Consider the following 14,384-nt stretch of genomic DNA (forward strand, 5'->3'; position numbering starts at 1 on the left):
AGTATTCACAGCTTGCTTATATGGCTTCAAAAGAAGCACCTCTGCTCCTCCCATTTTCTTAAGGCTTCCTTGCCTCCTCCACTCAGGGCTGGGTCCGAACACATCAGCCATCAACCATCATCAACCGGCGGGGTCAGAACATATCAGCTATCAACTGCCATCCACCATCTATTGGGGAAATTCAAAAGACTCTTCTCCACAAATTTCAAGCCACAGCCTTCTAAACTGAAGTGAACTTTGTGCCCACCAGGCATACTGTTAAGGAATTAAAGTCACCTTTGTCTTTTCTCCCCCTTAGAGATGTAAACCTGCTCTTCTAGGCTCCAACAGTTAATCCTTAAAATTCTTTCCATTTCTTCTGACAGTCCCGGCACTTTCTTGTGCAAAGTGGATACCTGAAATCCTATTTGGGTATGCCAACACACAATCCTTTCCTTGTGTATAGCTGTGGTCCCAGGAGCCTCTGCCACATGATTGTGACTGATCAGACATAACTTACCCTCAGCAGCCCAATCCTGACCTGCTCCAAAATGGTCCACTTCCAGTCACAGGCCACCTGTTGTCTCCTATTCACAATGGATGCTATTTAACTGCCAAAGACAACCCAACCCTACAATAAGGTGTTTAAGCTAAACCAAGAAGCCTTTCCCTCTACATTTGCACTAGGTTAGATTTTTTTGGGGGAAAAAAGCAGTTTAAAGAAGAAGATATCAGGGTTCACTGAGCATCTTTATGAACAGCACTCTAGGATAGATACAGATGGGGACACTGAGATGTATAGTCAAGGCCTCTTCATGGAAGAAGCTTTCCAATTTAGTCTGGAAGAAGAGTCACCATACTTTGCTGTTTGCTTGCCACCATCCCAGTTTACACACCCTGTCCCAGTGTAATTAGTATTTGAATCACTTTTCATTCTTAAAAATGTCATGGTTTGGAGGCAAAGAGTTTATACAGTCACCCTAGAGATAAGATGTATTCACATGAGGGGCACCTGGGTGGCTGAATCAGTTAAGTGCCCAACTCTTGATTTCAGCTCATGTCATGATCTCATGGTCATGAGACTGAGCCCTGAGTCAGCCTCCACGCTGAGTATGGAGTCTGCTTAAGATTCTCTCTCTCCCTCTGCCCCAACCCCATTCCTGCTCTCTCTCTCTCTCAAAAAAAAAAAAAAAAAAAAAAAAAAAAAAGGATTCACATGAAAAGAGAACTTAGAAATCCGGGTGGAACACTCTATCAAGTTCTTGGTAAAGGGCTGTTGCAATCCTTCTTAAGAGACGAAACTGAGGCTCCAGGTGTTTAAGTAGCTTCCCAGGCCCATGAGGCCTGTTGGGAATTGCTGGAACCAGTATCTAAGGCTACTTCCTTACCAGCCCCTCCACACACCCTTCCCAGCAGAGAAAATGGGGCTTCCGGAAAGTGGGGGGAGACACACGGGGGTAAATACAACACTCCCCAAGAATGTCTGTTTTCATTGCTTATAAAGACAAATGAAAGGTTTTTAAATACTTTTAAGGGGGCACCACAGAGAGTGATGGATTTTAAAGCTATGAAGACTACTTGGCATTTACACATACCAAAGGTTCTCTGGATGCTGAGTGAAAAGGTGCTTAGGCTCTTTGTGAATGTGAGAGAAAGAAAGAGAGAGAGAGGATACACATGTCTATCTGACTCCATTTTAGAGGCTCAAATAAATTATTTAGGAGTTTTGCCTGGGGACGCCTATCACCTGGGCTGGCCCAGTCATTTCTATACTCTGGCTCATTCCCCAGGTTTGCCCAGCTCCTCCTATGTGCGATGTTCCAAGTTCTCATCGTGCAAAGGAAAAGGGGTAAACTTTTTTATCCCCAACATCTGCCTCTATCTGAAGAGTTAATGGGATATCTGGCTTGGGTGCCTATATCCAGTTCAGTTATTTATACTTTGTGTGGTTAACCGCACCATGCATATCTTGAGATGTCCCCCAAGCACCCTGCTGATTAAGGGGCTTTTCTGTGTGTTCTCATGTCTAATTCAAATGGCTCCTGGAAGCCTTGCAAGGGAGAGCAGGCAGTGGGGGTAGCAGGGCAGAGCCAAATTCTAAGACCCCAAGCCTTGCCCTGGGACAGGGACAGATAGGGAATTCCCCCCAGGGTAGATGGATTAATAAAGACTTGCAGGCCAGCAACACCCTAGTCACTGATATCCTTTTGCAAATTGTCAAAGAACAATTTTCAAAAAGTCAAAAACATGGTACAACATGAATGAACATTGAGGATATTATGCTAAGGGAAATAAGCCAGTCACAAAAGGACGAATACTGAATGATTCCACTTATGTGATGTATCTAAAATAGTCCAATTCGTAGAAACAAGGACCACAATGGCGGTTGCCAGGGGCTGGTGGGAGGGGACACAGGGGAGTTGTTTAATGGGTATTAAAGTTTCTGTTTTACAAGATGAAAAAGTTCTGTTTTACAACAATGTAAATATTCTTTTTTTTTTTTTTTAAGAGAGAGAGAGAGAGTGTGTGCACAAGCAGGGGAGAGGGCCAGAGGGAGAGGAAAAGAGAGAATCTTAAGCAGACTCCATGCCCAGTGTGGAGCTGAATGTGGGCCTTGATCATGACCTGAAACAAAATCAAGAGTCAGACACTTAACTGACTGAGCTACCCAGGCGCCCCAACAATGTAAAAATCCTTAAAACTACTGAACTATAGACTTAAAAATGGTTAAGATGGTACATTTTATGATGTGTGGGTTTTTTCCCATATACATACACACAAACATGATTCTGCAGGGAATTTTTTGACATGATGAAACTGTTCTGTAGCCTGATTGTGGTAGTGGTTGCACAACTTCTATATGGGTTAAAATTCATAGAACTGTAAGGGTGCAGGGTGGCTCAGTCAGTTAAGTATCTGCCCCTTGATTTCAGCTCAGGTCATGATCTCACGGTTTGGGGGTTCGAGCCTCATATCAGGCTCTGCACTGACAGTGTGGAGCCTGCTTGGGATTCCCTCTCTCCCTCTTTCTCTCTGTCCCTCCCCCACTCATGCTCTCTCTCTCTCTCTCTCTCTCTCAAAAATAAATAAATAAACCTTAAAAAATTTCATAGAGCTGTACATAAAGAGTCCATTTAGTTATGTGTTCATTTTTTAATTAAAAATTTAAAAACATAGTTTTCATACAAATGTAGACTGAACATGTATCAAAAATGAATTTAATTAATTAAGCAGAGGGGCACCTGGGTGGATCAGTCCGTTAAGCATCCGACTTTGGCTCAGGTCATGATCTCACAGTTAGTGGGTTTGAGCCCCACATCGGGCTCTGTGCTGACAGCTCGGAGCCTAGAGACTGCTTCAGATTCCCTCTCTCTCTCTGCCCCTCTCCTGCTTGTACTCTCTCTCTCTCTCTCTCTTTCTCTCTCTCAAAAATAAACATTAAAAAAAATTTTTTTTAATTAATTAAGGAGAGAATCAACAGGATGGTAAAGCTGATTCCAAAAAGTATAGAAGATACTTAAGTCTTTGTAGTAACTGAAAGAAAGAATACTGAAATAAGTTTGTTAAATTATATCATATAAAATAAAACTTTAGCCTTGTTTTCTACACCTTCCTTATTTTTTATTTATTTGTTTACTTATTTATTTATTTTTAATGTTTCTTTATTTTTTTTTTAAATTTTTTTTTCAACGTTTATTTATTTTTGGGACAGAGAGAGACAGAGCATGAACGGGCGAGGGGCAGAGAGAGAGGGAGACACAGAATCGGAAACAGGCTCCAGGCTCCGAGCCATCAGCCCAGAGCCCGACGCGGGGCTCGAACTCACGGACCGCGAGATCGTGACCTGGCTGAAGTCGGACGCTTAACCGACTGCGCCACCCAGGTGCCCCTAATGTTTCTTTATTTTTGAGACAGAGAGAGACAGAGCATGAGCAGGGGTGGGGCAGAGAGAGGGAGACACAGAATCCCAAGCAGGCTCCAGGCTCAGTTGTCAGCACAGAGCCCGACGCAGGGCTCAAACTCACAAACTGTGAGATCATGACCTGAGCCAAAGTCGGCCCTTAACTGACTGAGCCACCCAGGCGCCCCCTCTATGCCTTCCCTATAAAGTTGTAAAATACCGTAATCGATAGTAAATAGACAAGCTAGACAAAAGTACACACCCCTAGGAAATCAGCTAATCCCTCCAGACAGGCCTGCTGGACAATGCCTGAGCCCAGCATGACTCAAGGGCTTGCAGGAATCCCTTTGTCCCATTTCCAAATCTCGGACAATTTTTCCTAACTGTCCAGATGAAGGGAAACAGGAGAATGTGAGACCCAGAGCAGCACCAGGGAGGAAACAGTGAGCCGCGCTATCAGAGAAGGGATGGGCCGAGGGATGCCCAGTTGTCCTGAGGAAGCCTTGTCCTGGTAGGGTATCAGCAGCTTCCAGGAACAGAGGCCTTTAGAGAAATGGCTGTAGGAATGAAAACCAGGAAGGGGGTTCTAGCTCCACAAGCCACAAGAGGAAACAGTGAGCCGCGCTATCAGAGAAGGGATGGGCCGAGGGATGCCCAGTTGTCCTGAGGAAGTCCTTGTCCTGGTAGGGTATCAGCAGCTTCCAGGAACAGAGGCCTTTAGAGAAATGGCTGTAGGAATGAAAACCAGGAAGGGGGTTCTAGCTCCACAAGCCATCTGGATCATTCTCAGACCCGCCAGGCTCTTCCTTGCCCAGGATCCTCGACTCCTGGCAGAGTGGCACCAGCGTGCGGCCTGGCATCTGCCCCTCCATATTTCACAGGCACCATTCTGACCTCTAGGACTTCAGGTGTACCCTCTGCCTTTCTTTTCCAGGCGGTGGAAATGGAACATCTATGGGGTTTATTAACCCCATCTACTCCGAGGTGAACCCCAGAGAAAGCCCGGAGCAGATTTGGAAGTGGCTCTGGCCTCCTCTAGACATCTCCGGCTGAATGGGAGCAGGGGTCTTGCCAGCCAGCCCTAGGCTGACATCTGAGCACAGGTGGGTCCCTGTGACTGGCCCCACAGAATCCAGGGCTCTGGAAACTATAGCCCCTGGGCAGCTGCCGGGTCTTCCTTGGTGGGGAGGAGAAAGAGCAAAGCTGCCATGCGGGAAGGGGAAATGCAGAAAATGTGTGTGGCAGAGGGGCTCAGAGCCGGCAGAGGGAGATGAGCTGGAGCCCGCAAACAAAAGGCCCTGATAAATCCAGGGTGTAGGGACAGCGACAGCCTAGTCCGGGGTCCCTCCAAGGGCAGCCAGATGCCCTTTTCACACATTGATCACACTGGGGCAGCCAGAACTGGAAGCTGAATGACCTCCCGGGAAGAGAACACGAGAGGGGCGATCGGTTCCCCTCTGGTGTGCGTGCCAGCCAGCCAGCCTTCTTCCCAGGCCTTAATAATTCAGGCCTGTCAACCTAGTGGGCCCCAGGCCCGCAGCAGGGCTGTGAGCCGAGGCCCACGGTTTCTGTTTCCCCGGCTGCCTCCTGCACAAACTCCTAATTCTGCCTCCCCACACTGAGCTTATAGGGCTTGGGAGTAGGTGTCAGGCCAGCAGTGTCATGGATGAGGAGACCCTCCCGGGCCACACCCACCAGCCCAGGTAGCCCCGACTGACCTTGAGCCCTGGTCTCAGCCTGCTTTGCGAACCCGCCCTGGGGGTGCTGTTCCACAGCTCTGGTGACTGTTCTCTGGCAGCCACTACATTCCTCTCCCGGGAGGCTGGAGTCACACCTCGTTGGATACAGTTCAGGGAAGGGAAGTTCTCAGGACCTTTCCCTCTCCCTCTCCCTCTCCTCTTCAGGCTCCCCTCCACCTCAGCCCCCGCCCCAGCCTCCTCCATTCCCAGACCTGAGCTCACTGCTACATGGGTGGGGGAAGGGGAGGCAGGAAGGTGGAGAGCAGAACTCCATTCCTTCCTCTCGCTTGAGACCCCAGACTCTGTCCTGCAACTGTCAGGAAAGCCCCAGACTACTGATGTGATGGTGGGGATGGGGGGTGTCGGTCCTATGGCCTGAGTGTGTGGGCCAAGCAGAGAAAGATCCCATGGGACCTCATTCCCTGTGGGGAGGGCAAAAGAAGGGGTAGGTTCCTGGCATTCCTGTCAAGGGCTGAGCCAGGAAAAGTGGCCACTGAGCATCTCCACCCTAGACACAGCCTGGGGCAAAGGGTCAGTTGCTGACCTGGGTTCCGGGCCTCCCACCGTGCCCCACACTGGGGACAAGCAGGGATCTGAACAGAGCGGAAGGAGAGGGTTCCTGGTGGTAGAACTTTTCACAGGGAGGTAAAATGAAGCTGTTGCTGTAGTAGCAACAACACCCGGCTCACGTGGAACAGGTAAGACGCCTTCCGCCTTGGCATGTGTAGCTGCCAGCAGAGACCTGGCAGGCAGCAGTTCAGGCCTGCAGAGAGATCAGGAGAGGCCTGGGCAACAGTCAGGAGAAATCTGGGAATGCAGAGGAGAGCGGGTTCCCTAGAGGGTCTCCTCTCTCTTGGGCAGCAGGAGCCATCTGAATGGGACTGAACATTCCTGTGCCTCTTCTGCAAGAAAGAGCCTAGAGCACTGCTTTGCTGACTTTGGCACCCGGACACAACCTCCTGGGTGAGAGGCAGGGAAAACACCCCTTACATAACCCTAGTTTGTGGTTTAACTTTTTGAAAGTCACAGCAGCCACTGATTCAGAAGATTACTTTGATCTGAGGCTGTTCCACAGTTGGTCTTATCACTAGGCCTCCATCTCACTCGAGAGGGTCCCCTCTGCTGAGCAGTTGGGGGCCAGGCCTGGGCTGGACCTTCACATCCTCACCACAGCCTTGTGAGGTGGGAATCAGCGACCCGAGACAACAGAGGCTCCAAGGTTAAGCAACAACTTCTAAATTCTCCGTCTCCATCTTTGGTTTCTGCCAATCATGTTTTGGACTCAAATGTAGGTTGGTATATTTCTCTGTTAGAGATAATTTTGAAGCCTGTCACAAAATACCACATATTACATGATTCTATTGCTATGAAATGTCCAGAGTAGGCAAATCTATTGAGACGGAAAGGAAATACTGGTGCTTGCCTAAGGCTGGAGGAGGGTTGGGGAGGTTGAGGGTCTAAGGGGTACGGGGTTGGGCACCTGGGTGGCTCAGTCAGTTAAACATCTGAGTTGGGCTCAGGTCATGATCTCACGGTTCCCAAGTTCAAGCCAGCATCGGGTGTACATGACCTCTGCTTCGGGTGAGCCCCGCTTCTCTCTCTCTCTCTCTCTCTCTGCCTTCACTCACTTGCACACTCTTTCTTTTTTTTTTTTTTTAATTTTTTTTTTTTTTAACGTTTATTTTATTTTTGAGACAGGGAGAGACAGCATGAACAGGGGAGGGTCAGAGAGAGAGGGAGACACAGAATCTGAAACAGGCTCCAGGCTCTGAGCGGTCAGCACAGAGCCCGACGCGGGGCTCGAACTCACGGACTGTGAGATCAGGACCTGAGCCGAAGTCGGATGCTTAACCGACTGAGCCACCCAGGCGCCCCACGCTCTTTCTATTTCAATAAAAAACTAACTAAATAAAGGGTACAGGGTTTCTTTTTGGGGTGAAAATATTCTAAAATTGATTGAGAAGATGGATGTACAACTCTGAATATACTAAAAACCAATGAATTGTATACTTCATTTTTTTAAAGTTTTTATTTACTTATTTTAGTAATCTTACACACAACATGGGGCCCATACTCACAACCCCAAGATCAAGAGTCGCATGCTTTTCCCACTGAGCCAGCCAGGCACCCTGAACTGTATACTTTAGATAGATGTGAATTATATTTCAATAAAGCTTTTAGAAAGTAAGTAATTTTGGCAGATTTTGACTCAAGATGATCTGTCATTTGCGGTATGGGCTCTGCATCTATTTTCAGGCTAGCTGTCGTTCTGACCAGCATGTCCTCCTCGGATGCATTTTAAAAGCTCTCGGTGCAAAAGGTTGCTGTCGTCCACCCTCATCCTCTGCTCCTTGCCCTTACTCCCGGCAGTTACACTAGCCTCCGCGGCAGAAAGACACCACAAAATCCCACCTGACGATCCTATGTCCACTCAGGTAGGAAGGATCACAATGACCCCAATGGCATCTCACCTGCCCATTCCACCTGTGAGGGTGGAAGAGGAATGAGCTATCCAGGTTGTTAAGAATGTGACAGGAGGGGTGCCTGGGTGGCTCAGTCGCTTAAGCGTCTGACTCTTGGTTTTGGCTCAGGTCATGATCTCACACTTCTGTGAGTTCAAGCCCCGCATTGGGCTCTATGCTGGACCCTACTTGGGATTCTCTCTCCCTCTCTCTCTGACCCTCCACCTCCACCCCAAAATAAATAAACTTAAAAAAAAGCATTAAAAAAAAGAAGAAGAATGTGACAGGAAATCAGCAGAGGTTCCAGGGGGAGGAAGGATGAAACCCTGGAAGGCCACCTTGCACCCTACCCCAGACCTATGGGCTTGCACTGGGCTAGTGGTAAAAGGAGGCCTTAATTTCCTAGAAGAAGTCAATAGATTTCTTGAAGCTGCATGTCTTCCTATCTCAGGGTGGGTGCCAAAGCCTTTGGATAGTCTCCCTAGAGGTTAATGTGCATTAAGACATTGATTCTCTGTGCCCTGTGGGGCCCGGAATGACCACAGCTCTTAAGCAGCTAACCTCAGGCTGTTTGCAACCTGGTTCAGGGTTCCAAATTTCCTCCAGTTTACCCAAGTGAGCCATGCTGTGCCAAGATGTAAAAACAGTCAGGTGAAATGGTTGCCTAGACCAGTGTTTCTCAAAGGTCCCAGGACCAGCAGCATCAGCATCACATGGGAACTTGTTAGAAATGCAAATTCTTAAGCCACCCCAGATCCACTGAATCGGAAACTCCAGAGATGAGGCCCAGCAATCTGTGTTTTAACAAGCCATCTAGGGGAGTCTGAAGCACATTAAAGTTTGAGAACTATGGCATAGATTCTAAGGTCCCTGAGGCAGAGGGACATTTGCCTTGTTCCAATGTGGATCATCAGCTTTTAGCTGAGTCTGCATGGTTTATGGTAAGAATCATGAAAATTTTATTGAATGAATGAATGAATGAATGAATGAACGAACGAATGGCTTAACTCCACTTGCCTGCTGATTGCTCCTCTCCAACCAGGTGCCAACCAGGACATTTGCAAGCTGATAAAAAGAGAAGAGTGTGGGTATATCTGATCGCTCACTTCAGCTTCTAGTTGGCTCAGTTTGGTCTCTGAATTATTAAGCAGGACTTACAGCACATTTATGTTTTCCTTTTAGAGATGAGGACTTGGCTCTGACAGTTCTTTCCTAGTCCCCAGAAACAAAAGCACTATCCATACGATTTCTGAACCAAGTTCTCTCCCTACATTATTCTGGCCCTGGAAGGAAAAGGAGGATGCAGCTGGAAGGATGTTTTTGCCTTTTCAAGTTAAAATGTACCCAAATTATTACACATCTGGCTCCCAGGAGAACCAAGAAATACAGGCCCAGCATTTCTTAGAAATCCTGGGGGTGGGCAGGTTACACACAACAAGGAGTACACCTGCTTCCCTTTCCCACCCAGCTGGTGGCTGGAGGCTGGGTGGGAGTTTGGTGCCTTCCCTCATCTGATTCTTAATTATGGGCCAACTTTCTTATTCTCTGCAACTGCCACCTCCCTCTAATGCCCCAAAGCTGGGATTTCTTTGGGCTCAACCTCCTCAAACCATCCGCTCTGTCACCCAACCCTGTTTCCTTTCTCCTATAGCCACACACATTTCAGCCAGCAAGATGCTGGCCTCAGACAGACCAGGCACGGTGCCAGGACACCGAGGTGGTATCTGCTCCCAGAGCTCAGGTTGCCTGCCACTGGCCTCACCCTCACAAAGCTACCTCCCCACTGACATGCACTGACTGCTCTCTGGGGCCTCTCACCCCACCAGACATCCAGCACCTTCTCTCTCTTCTTTTTGTTTTATAACAGGGCCTTTGCAGCAGTATGATAGAAAACCCAGGCTGAGAAACTTATCTATCCCTTGTTTTCTGAGCTGTAGGTTCATAATGAGAAATAAAGTGTCCCTGTTCCTCTTAATGGATAAGCAGGACTTACATCCTGTGGTTTTAGGTTTCCCATGCTCAGAGAGGTGAGCATTTATTATTTTTATCAAGTAGATAAAGGGCTGGTGGTAGGACCTGGAAGCAGCTGGAGTGGGGAGCTGCACTAGGTGCAGGAAAGGAAGAGGGCCTCACAGGTCTCATGATAGGGCTCTGCACCCCAGGAGTAGAAGTGCCTTGAGGGTGAGAGACAGAGGCAATGGGATGGTGGCCTTAAGAATCCCCACAAAGCTGTGTCCTGGCTTAGTTTGAAAGAGGAGTTCCACCCTGGACAGATCACCAGGCTGGGGACAAAGGGCACTGGGAGAACGGCCCTTGCTGCATGGAAACGGCTCTTCCCAAGCCTGTGCAGCCTGAGGTCCTGTGCACCCACAGGCTGTGGGAGCGGGGTGGGGGATGATGGAGGAGAGGAAGGAGGGAACCCTAACAAACCACAGAGACTCTTTCCTTTCAACCCCCGTGGGCAGGACCAGGTGAGATTTGCTCTGTCATTCCTCACACTTTGGAAGATCTTGAAGAAAATTGCACTTCTCCAATGGACTGTCAGCTCCTATAGACTGAGGACAGGTCTTGTACTTTTATATTCCCACCCCGGCACTTCACAGTGACAGGGACCAGTTCCGTGATGGCTCCACTGGGAATATTATCATTCCTGTGTGTTAAGCTTCTTCCTCCTGCTACTCCTCCTCCCTGGGCCCCTCCTCCTCTTTCTCCTCCTTTTCCTTTTCTCCTTTTCCTTCTCCTTTTTCTTCTTCCTATTCCTCTTCTTCTATTTCTTCTAAAAAGTAACGTTTTCAGGTGTAATTTACACACAATGAAATGCACCTTTCTTAGTGTGCGGTTCTATTAGTTTTTACAGACTCACGTGCTCATGCAACCCCCATCATAATCAAGTTACAAACTACTCTCATCATCCCCCAAAGTTCCCTTGTGCCCCTCTGCAGTCAGTGCCTTTACCCGGTCCTCCGCCCCTGGTGATTTCTTATCCCCGGAATTACACAGCATGCTACCTTTTCATACCTGGTTTCATTTGCTTAGCATGATGTTCGGGAGAAGTGTCCATGTTTTGCATGTATGGACAGTGGTTCATTCTTATTGCTGAATAGTAACCCCTTTTATGACTACATCTTAATTTGTTTCTTCACTCATCTGTTGTTAGAGGTTTGGGTAGTTTTCTTGGGGCGCCTGGGTGGCTCAATCGGTTGAGTGTTCAACTTTTGATCTCGGCTCCGGTCATGATCTCACGATTCCTGAGATGGAGCCCCGCATGGGGCCGTGCTGGGCCTGGAGCCTGCTTGGGATTCTCTCTCCCTCTGCCCCTCCCTTGCTCTCTCTCTTTCTCAAAAATAAACAAACATTTAAAAATAATAATAGTAATAAAATAAAGTTCCTATACACATTCATGTATAAGTCTTTTTGTGGGCAAGAAACTTTTCATGTTTCTTGGGTAAATATCTGGAAGAAGCATTGCAAGGTCCTATGATAAATACACACTTAACTTTTTAAGAAACTGCCAAACTATTTTCCAAAGTGGTTTTCTCATCTTATATTTCTACCACCAATATGTGAGAGTTCTAATTGTTCCAGTCCTTGCCAACACTTGGTTTTGTCAATCTTTTTAATATTAGTCACTCTTGTGGGTACATAGTAGTATGACTTTAATGTGCATTTTTCTGATGACTAATGATATTGAGCATCTTTTCATATACTTATTGGGCATCTTATATATACTTTCCATATACTTATTGGGTATATCTTCTTTTTTTTTTAAGTTCATTTATTTCTTTTAGTAATCTCTACACCCAACTTGGGGCTTGAACTCACAACCCCAAGATCAAAATCACATGCTCCACTGACCAAGCCAGCCAGGTACCCCTCGTATATATCTTTTGTAAAGTACCTGGTCAAATCTCTTGCTCATATTTTTAAAAATAAACTTTATTTTGGAATAACTTCAGATTTGCAGAAAAGTTGTAAAGATAATATAAAAATTACAATGTAACTTTCACTCTTTTGGTCATTTTAAAAATGAGTTGTTTTCCTTATTATCATTGAATTTTAAGAATCTGTTACCTGTTCTGAATACAAGTCCTTGATCAGATATATGCATTGCAAATATTTTCTTCTGGTCTCCGGTATATTTTTCATTTTTTAAAATGTGTTTTCCAAAGAGCGGATGATTTTTTGGACGTTTTTTATTCTAGTGAATTTCAATTTGTCACTTTTCTTTCATAGCAGAGATTTTTTGTGTTGTGTGTCCTGACAAGCGAAGCTTTGCCCTATCACAAGTTTATGAATTTATCCTGTTTCCTTCCACAAGTTTTAGTTACCTTCTTTTAACTTTAACAATCTCGGGGGTGATCCGTTAATATTTGAAATACCCTAATTGTGAATAACACTCCAGAGTTGATTATTTAGTGTTTCAAATTGCTATCAAAATCTACACCAGATGGAGTGCCTGGGTGGCTCAGTTGGTTAGGTCACGATCTCACGGCTCAGGTCATGATCTCATGGTTCATGGGTTCGAGCCCCAGGTCAGGCTCTGTGCTGACAGCTCAGAGCCTGGAGCCTGCTTCGGATTCTGTGTCTCCCTCTCTCTCTGGCCCTCCTGCTCCTGCTCTGTCTCTTTCTGCCTCTCAAAAGTAAATAAACGGTAAGTATATATATATATTTAAAAAAAAAACTACACCAGAGGGTTTGTTAGATGGACTCAGGGAGTTAGAAATGCAGTTTCAGGATATGCACCATATTATAGTCACATCAAGTCACACTGTAGTCAGTCAAGATGCTACGATTGGCTAAGAAGGGATACAGGCCGCTAGAAGGAGTCATAAGGGTCTATCAGGCAGGCCTCTGTTGTCTTCCTTCACTGAGTATTTGAGGCCTCGGCCCTGGTGGTCTGGACTCCTCCCACTTCACTGAGGGGGCTGTTATCTGCCTTAGCCACAAGGCTAGCTAACTCTGGAACCCAGAGAGTGTGACATCATCTCAGAGAGGACCTTTCAGTAAAAGGGGTCAGGTGGGTTCTCAGGGCAGAAAGCAGGACTTCCCCAACGGGATGTATCAACTGTTTGGGTGGCTATTTGCTAGAAAGCAATATTTGGTGGACTTTGGTGTCAGGCTTATCTTCAGTGGAGCAAACATCCCAGTAGGAGTTTGGTGTGACCTCTGAAGGAATCCAGACTAACCAAAAGAACCAGAGGATTGCCAAACAGCCAAATCAGATCGCTAAACGGTCAGTTTGCATCATAAGGAAAAGGAGGGTAACTGTTTTAGACAAAATAAATAGAGTTATTGCAGGGGTGTCTTCAAAATGAGAATTCTAACTGAAGGAAGGATGCCTTCTCTGTTTTGGAGAGTGTGACCCACACCTGGCCCACGTTAGGCTGGGGCTTGTACAGATGTCTCAGAGCAACCTCCTCTCCATGGCCATACCCAGGCCCACTGCTGAGACACTCCCAGACCTGACCCACTCCACCTGCCACCGGGACCCTCAGTCAGACTCTGAATTTGCTGTCTATGATCAGGACTTCCTCTGACTATTGTCTTTTCCTCCTGATAACATGCCTCTTAGCCAGGGCCAGAGGGGGACTCTGCCCCTCCAGGAGAGTCACCCCTGACTATGTGGGATGAATCCTGCCAGTGAGCCGAGGCCCAAACTAGTGGCTCTACTTCGAGGGGCTCCAGAAGAGGCCTCTGTGCAGCCACCTCAGACTTTATCCTGATTCTTTCATTCATTATGACACAAGCAACTCATCATTACCTATAAACCAGAAATGTGGAAAAACAAAAAGAAAACAACCCAAATCCCACCAATTGTCAAGGGATTTGAATAGACATTTTTCTGAAGAAGACATATAAATGACCAATAAGCACACAAAAAAACACTCTATAGCACTAGCCGTTAAGGAAATGCGATTCAAAGCCACAGTGAGATATGGCTTCGTACCCATTAGAATGGTAATTATCAAAAAGCCAGGAAAAAAAAAAAAGAAAACACAAAACAAAACAAATGTGGGCCAGGATGTGGAGAAATTGGAAACCTCACGTATTCCTGGTGGGAATGTGAATCGGTACAACTGTTGTAGAAAACAATTTGGTCATTACTTAAAAAGTTAAATATAGAATTACCATACAATCTAGCAATTCCACTCCTAACTATATACCCCAAAGAACTGGAAACACATGCTCACACAAAAACTGTACTCGAATCTTCACAGCAGCATTCACGATAGCCAAAAACTGGAATCAATCCAATGTCCACCACCTGATGGACAGATAAATAAAATGTGGCACAGGTCATAT

At 46.6% G+C, this 14,384-nt stretch overlaps 1 protein-coding gene and 1 long non-coding RNA gene across 6 annotated transcripts in view; one reads left to right on the plus strand and one right to left on the minus strand.

Moving 5' to 3' along the window:
• B3GNT2 (UDP-GlcNAc:betaGal beta-1,3-N-acetylglucosaminyltransferase 2) overlaps positions 1-14,384 on the minus strand; it is a 193,349-nt gene that overhangs the window by 114,817 nt on the left and 64,148 nt on the right. For 2 of the 5 annotated variants that reach the window (XR_015249194.1, XR_015249192.1), the window contains exons 1-2: positions 6,164-7,229; positions 5,599-5,714 (exon numbers count right to left, since the gene is read on the minus strand). The exons of 2 other annotated variants lie outside the window; for them this stretch is intronic. Coding sequence is in view for 1 of the 3 variants with exons in the window: in XM_086701022.1 (XP_086557148.1) it covers positions 5,599-5,823 (225 nt within the window). In the remaining 2 variants the exon portion in view is untranslated. Of the gene's footprint in view, positions 1-5,598; positions 7,230-14,384 lie in introns of those variants that run through there. One more of the 5 variants, XM_086701022.1, reaches the window with a different exon arrangement.
• LOC147582489 (uncharacterized) overlaps positions 1-14,384 on the plus strand; it is a 433,267-nt gene that overhangs the window by 69,232 nt on the left and 349,651 nt on the right. The window lies entirely within an intron of this gene.

The sequence above is a fragment of the Puma concolor genome, chromosome A3, assembly GCF_028749965.1.
Source record: "Puma concolor isolate L17-30 chromosome A3, mPumCon1.1.hap2, whole genome shotgun sequence".
NCBI classification, from domain to species: domain Eukaryota; kingdom Metazoa; phylum Chordata; class Mammalia; order Carnivora; family Felidae; genus Puma; species Puma concolor.